At 31.7% G+C, this 7,006-nt stretch overlaps 1 protein-coding gene across 1 annotated transcript; it reads right to left on the reverse strand.

Moving 5' to 3' along the window:
• Positions 1–169: 169 nt before the first annotated feature.
• LOC128170552 (fucolectin-3-like) lies at positions 170–5,039 on the reverse strand. Its single transcript, XM_052836338.1, has 4 exons — positions 4,950–5,039; positions 2,872–2,926; positions 948–1,187; positions 170–615 (listed from the first exon to the last, which is right to left on the reverse strand). The coding sequence occupies exons 1-4, from the start codon at positions 4,974–4,976 to the stop codon at positions 395–397; spliced, it is 543 nt and encodes a 180-aa protein (XP_052692298.1). The 5' UTR covers positions 4,977–5,039; the 3' UTR covers positions 170–394.
• Between the last annotated feature and the right edge of the window lie 1,967 nt (positions 5,040–7,006).

Below are 7,006 nucleotides of genomic sequence, written 5' to 3' on the forward strand. Positions count from 1 at the left end.
TTTGGTGTGTTTTCTCATTGTGTGATTTGGAGACACACACTGCTTTTCTGGCCTTAGCCAATAATCGAAGAAAACAACATAACCGTGTAAGTTTTTTATTCACCTCAAATAAAATTGAACAGACTAAAACTTAAATTACATATCAAAGTTAATATAAATGTTGAATCAAGTACAATGGCAAATAAAGAAGTTTTACATGTTTGTGTCAACTGTATGCAGTATTATAATTAAAAAAACTTACAGACAGCCATCATCAAGTAGAAAGCTTTGTCACAGCTGTGAAAACAGAACCTAATGCGATCGGAAAAGTCACCTCAATATTTACATAATTAGTTTGTCGGAAAAAGAAAACTGATCTACGATAACGTTTTAGCAAAGACTTCAGCAATGATGATCATTGGTCAGGGTATCCAAACACTTCGACTTCACAAAGAGTGAGGAAGTCGGTTGTCTTGGAGATCTTCACGAATCTACCCATTGGTAATGTGTTCGGACAGTAGATATCGACAACCTGCGACAGAGTACCGGGACCAGCAAATACACCACATGGAGTGCTGACATCTGATTCGGTCATCCCTACAGTGACGGTAACATCCCGAAGCCGGTTAGCCACATCTAATATAAGACAAATAGCAGTTGTTAATGTGATGGCATTTGTGTTAATGTGTAAACATTTTTTCTTCTTAAATAACTCTAACGAATCTTGCATTCCTTAGGATGTGAATTACTTCAGAGCGACAATTTTTCAGATTAAAGGATACTTTTGAATTTTCTTTTCTTTTGGAAAGGTAATAATGCAGCAAATGTAAATGGGTTTGGTTTTCGCCATTTTAGCTTTCAGTAGGTAATCAAAGCTGTAAATCGATAAAGCTAAATGAAAACAAAGGTATTGCTCCACTACTTTAGACTATAGTTCGTTTTCCAATGCCGTTACTGTGCACGCTTACCTGCTCCCCACTTGTCCATTCCTCTGTTGAATATTCTGACGTAATCGATGTGATAAACAGCCTGCAGATCCACCAACCACCACGGATTTGTGTCTCCACCCTTTGTGCATGAACATTTGTCTACGACAAAGTCTGTTCCGTTGTTTCCATCAACTGCCAAACTGGCAGGGGAGGACTCTCCAGCCCATGAATACGTCGTTGATTGTTTTGCAGGTTTCTTCAATGCAATGTTTGGCTCAGCTGTCAGACAAAAAATGCAGATATTTATTGTAATATTTACAGTCGCACATCAATAGAGCTGCGCTTTCATTTTTTCAGGTTTTTTGAGTAACATCTTTTAAAACCTTTGAATTTTTTATATACGTTATATCGTTTTCAGTAAAATTTACGTTTTTTCCTGGATTTTCTTAAATGCAAAACAACATTTTCATTTAATTTGTCATTTAAAACAAAAAAAATATTCTAATCAAACGTCGTAGAAACCGTTAAATTCGCAACCTTTACCTGCTGTAAACTTGTGAACGATATTTAGTGAATATTATTATTATTTCACAAGTCTAGAGAAAATATGCAGTATTGAAATAAATCTCTGATCTATATATTGACATCTACTTAGCATTTTCCCCTCTTTCTTTCGGAAATTGATTGTACTTCACAAATGTAAAGATGTTGACAGGACTGGAATATCTACACGATCCTGATCGAAAAAAGATTATTGATTGGTTGAAACCTTAAGCAACCTGACTGCATGTGACTACATGTAAATGCATGAAATAATCGTGATGATGTCGCAGTCAAATTTCAATATATAAAGACTTGATTATTTTTTCCTTCTTACATACTGATGAACAATACCATTAATTTAGTTACTTTTATCTACTTGTTTTATTAATTCAATAATTTATTACAGAAAGGTAAGAATATAAACAATGGATTTAAATCTTTGATTATTCAAGCGGGTTATAAAGGTAGCGATCATTGCAGATTTTTTTGCAATGTTGTAATTTTCATATCCAGCATGAATCACACAAGGAAGGATTTTATTGTTTAAATGTTGCTAATTTTATTGCTGTCTTATTTTTTTCTTTCTCAAACATTTTATAGAAACCTAAAACATCAGAGGTTCAAAAACTTGGCCCTAAAATTTCGGTAGTCTGTCTTCCCCATGATCCTTAATTAAAAGGCTCATTTGTTATAACAAGTCTTAATATTATCAAAACAAGATATTCTGGAGCATTAAAAACAGCTCTCCCTTTCCTGTTCTGAAAAATGACAGTAATGCCTTAGATTTTGCCATCTCATTAAAGCAAAAAAAAAATCTTCTTTGTAACATTCTAAATACCTCGAGTTTGCAATGTAAAGTTGCTAAGAGGCGGGATTCATTGTTTACACTTGTAGCCTAGATCATCCCGTTACCAAGCTGAAAGTGCATAGTCAAATTGTTGCGGGGGGTTGTTTTAAAAGTGCAACTATGCAACAGTTATTCTTGGTTTGGGTATTAAATATCTGACCTTCCCGCAATTCATTATATTTACGATATCAATATATTGATGACAAAACGAGCTTATTAACTCAGTTAATTCATTAATAATGACTCAGTGTGCCTACCTAGTCTGTGTATGTATTTAGTGCCGTATCATGAAAACGTTTTCAGTACACATCAAATGATCCCAGATATCTGTAATTTGAGTACTTTGATTATATCAGTGTCATTAATATATGCTTCCAATAGAATTATTTTGTTTGGTCAGGTAAGTTTTTTTAGAATGCTAATAATATTGTTGTGAATCGTTTAAAAGCTATGTATAGAGTACATGTTATGATATACTAAATAAGAAGTTTTAATTTTGAATAAACTTCAGAAAAAAAAAATATATATATATATAGAGAGAGAGAGAGAGAGAGAGAGAGAGATAGATTATACCTTGTCTTTTGCTCCTTTGATGCCCTGCATCAGCTACTGCTATGATCAAAGCAACCTGAATTTAAGAAAAAAATGCACATCTAAAAAATAGAAAACTGTTTATCCTTTATTTTAAAATCAACATTCCTTCTTTGTTTTACATTACGCAATCAATCCGTGCCTTCAGTATTTTTTCAGATGATTTATATATACTTTAAGAACTGATATATTTTTATTGTAAAGTTTAAGCTTAATTAAACTACATGTAATTGAATTGACAACATGGACAAGATTAAAAAGTTCTATAAACAATAGGCTACAAGGTCTTTACAGTCAGCTTAGTACTATAGCCCATGGACAGACCTGTATAGGAGGCTTTCCGTCCTATTCTTGATACAATAGTATGCAATACTGATGACTCTAATTTTCAAAAATTATATAATACTATCCTTTCTTGAATATTGAATAAATATTCACATCCTGATAAATGTGGATAGCTTGGATCGTTTACTATTGTAATGATTGACGCATTATCGATAATTTAGTAAAACCTACAACAGTGAAATTCATTAACGCCGATTATTTTTTTTTCTGCAATGTCGCTGCATTCATATTATGCATGAATCACCAAAGAATGCATTCTGTTGTTCAAGTAGCCTAACGAAAGCTAGATAGTGGTCCATACATGTGGTAAAGTCTACAAATACCAGTGGACAGGACAAGCTACTACTTAGCATTACCCTGACTTTTTTAACGTTTCTATTTTTTAAAAATTTAGATTTAATTTCGTTTTTATGTCCTATTCATCTTCATGTTCCTTAGATACTTGTGGACAGGACCATGCATCTACCGCAACAACCCCGTCCTTTTCCTTTATTATAGATTTATAATTTTAAAAAAAAATCATTATTTGTCTCTAACCTCCTCATATTAACATCTCGAATCAAAATTAACAGAAGTTCACGAGTAAGCGGCATTTTTTGTTAACACTCGTTCCTAATATAAACATTTTTTGTTTACCAAAAAAAAAAAAAAAAAAAAAAGAAAAAAAGACTGATGATTTCTTTTTTTAAAATTGCGCATGCATTTTACATGTTATTAGATGGTAAGAAGGTGTCCTGTGTATCGTTTAAGTCTGCATTTTTATGAATAATTGCATGTTAAATTGATTATGTGTTTTTCATATTTCTTATTCAAATATTGATGGTTAGTGATCAGCAATTGTAGCGTCGAACGTAATAATGCACTATTAATTCACAAAACTTGTATTTTGCTACACCGAAAGCGCTATATGGTTGCGCAATCGAATTCAAGATTGTAATAGAGAAATTTGATAAGCATGGATATGAAATTAATAAAATGCCAATTGCGTAAGCGTTTTGAATGATAACAAAATATGCAGAATAAAAATACAAGTAAGATTTATAGAATTTTGTCAATAATTCTCTTCTATACGTTTTAAGTATAAAGCTAAGCATATGTAACATTTAATGCAAATTTAAATATGGAAATGTATCCTGTTAAAAACCTGTTCTGGAATAAAAAAAAAAAAACCAACCCTTTTTTAGATATATTTTTAACACCTAAAGAATTATCTAAGGAGGTTGGAGGGTCAATAAATAAACCATCAGTTCTTCCTACAATTTAATAATATCAATTGTTTAGCTATAAACTATCATTTTTGAAAGAAAAGTCCGTTTAGTTTTTTTTTTTTTTTAATTTGGGTATTTTCTTTGTTCTAGTTCGGGTATTTTTCTATATTTTGATATGAACCTCTTGTTTTACTTTAAAGGATACTAATACATTTTAAAAATGGCAGCGACCATTGAGCCTCCTTAACGTGTGCAATATACAAAAAACGTGCAATATAGTCAAATCTAAAAAAGAAAATTTATTTAATAAAATAAAACAGTTTTAGAATTTAGTTAAGTTATAAAATATACGACTACCAATTAGAAAAAAACCCTGATCCCGAATCAAATGACAGCTCTTTTTGAAAGCCTTTAAAGTATTGTTAGCAAATTTGTAAAACGCTATTGATCTATCTAGCATATTCACTAACTTTTTCTAATAATAACTAAGTAATAAAAATATTTTACCGTCATTAAGCATAGCACCTTCTCCATGGTTGGTCTTTTTACAAGCTTTGGCGCAAGTGAATTCACTTTGTCAGTAGCTCATTTATATAGGAAGTTTCTACCAATTTCTCCCCCTTCCAGGCAGATAATTTTGTTTCAATCGAATGAAAATTATGATTACAAACAAGAAGACATTTAACTAAAGGATTAGATCTTAAGGCAAAAAAATATATTGCACTAAATGTTTGCATTTATGGAAGAGAATTACAATCAAAAGTATATGTTTCTTGCTTTTATTTTTATATGTATTCTGCTTACTTCTTTATGATTAAATTTCTTTATTAATGTTGCAATTTTATTGTTTTTATATCCATGCTTATGAAATTTCATTTTGAATCTATTTTATTGTTCATGTTGTGCTTATTTCTATGTTGTTTTCTTCTGCCCTATTTAAATTCAAACTTAAAAAAAAATATTCATACAGGTGCATAACTACATTTATTACACTTGTAAATGTGAAGTCGATCCCACAAACTATAAAGCCAATTTAAAAGGAAGACGAATGCAAGTCGTGTTATTGTAATACCGCATTATAATGTGACCGCGTAGATTGGGAATTCGTCTGGAACTGCAGATGTCGTGTGCAGTACGAACGATGTGAGAAAATGTTGGCGTAGAGGGTACAAGGTATAAGGTTGAGGCGTGCTGTGGGCCGTAAGGTAAAAACAAAGGATATGTGTGCCGTATTCCCAAAAGATCCACCAAAATGCAATTAAAAAGAAACAAAAGCCAATTGATGCAGGATTCTGAATTTATTAGACGAGTCTCAACGATGGCAACAGTTTAATGAATTAACAATTAAACAGACAAAGTCAGACTCTGGGTGAGTCTGGGTCGGACGACTAATCTAGGCTGGTCGCCGTATTCCAGATTCTGGGTGAGCCAGTCTTTAGTCTGGAATACGGTTGCCAGCCTTGCCCAGTCGTCCTACAATTTTACATGATCTGAACAATGAGTAAAAATAGACATGTCATTACCTTAAGTAAGCTGAGTGGAAGAATCACTTATATATAAAAAAAAATTAAATAAACCCAATGGGTCTTTGATGTCCTAGACATGAAATTAGGAATAAGGAATCATTCTTTGAGTATTATGAGGTGATAATTTGGTCGGGGTGTGATCAAATCCAATAAAGCCCGAAGGGCTATATGATAGATTTGATCACGCCCCAACCGAAATTATCACCTCATAATATTCAAAGAATGATTCCTTATTACTTATAGTTATAAGTTCAAGTTCAGTTTATTCACTCAGACCAAATAATTTGGTACAAGAGGAACATATATATAATACATACAAATACAAATCGTCAGAGGTGCAGACAAACAGGTACATTTTCATACAGGGAAAAATATAAATAAAAAAGAACAGACTATAAAATCACTACTTATGTTAGATTTTAGTATAAAGGATCATAAAAGGAAAACAACTAAGAGGAGCAGACAGCATCAACAATTTTTGAAATAAATACACATAATTTTCTTAGCGATTTACAATTGCAATTAGTCATGAGTTCAGAAAACTTAAAAAAATTTGGTCTTTTCCAATATTTTGTGTTTATGTATTTTTTCCTTATTTCTTCTAGTGCCGAACATTCTAAAATATAATGAAATTCATCTCCAATAAGACCTTTATTACACAAAAGACATAACCTCTCATTCAAAGGAATGTTATACCATCTGCCTGTCTCTACAGGAAAACGATGGTTTGATGTACGAAATTTAATGAATTTTTTTCTTAGTTTTACAGGTAAAATATCAAGATACTTCTCAAAGCCAAAATATGGTTTTAAAATTTTATACACTTGACCTCTGGAAGAACAATTTTTATCATTTGACCATATTTGCATAAATTGGTCTTTTAATCTTTGGTTTACAGTAGCAGATAACCATTCTATATTGACAAAATTATGGTTCTGCCAGACATATTGTAGCCCGCACATGTTCAAAATTCTTTGAATACAATCAATCCATGGGCTTTTACAATCGCTATTAAAATGTTGTGAAAATAAATATCTG

This window comes from Crassostrea angulata, chromosome 2, assembly GCF_025612915.1.
Source record: "Crassostrea angulata isolate pt1a10 chromosome 2, ASM2561291v2, whole genome shotgun sequence".
Classification (NCBI taxonomy): domain Eukaryota; kingdom Metazoa; phylum Mollusca; class Bivalvia; order Ostreida; family Ostreidae; genus Magallana; species Magallana angulata.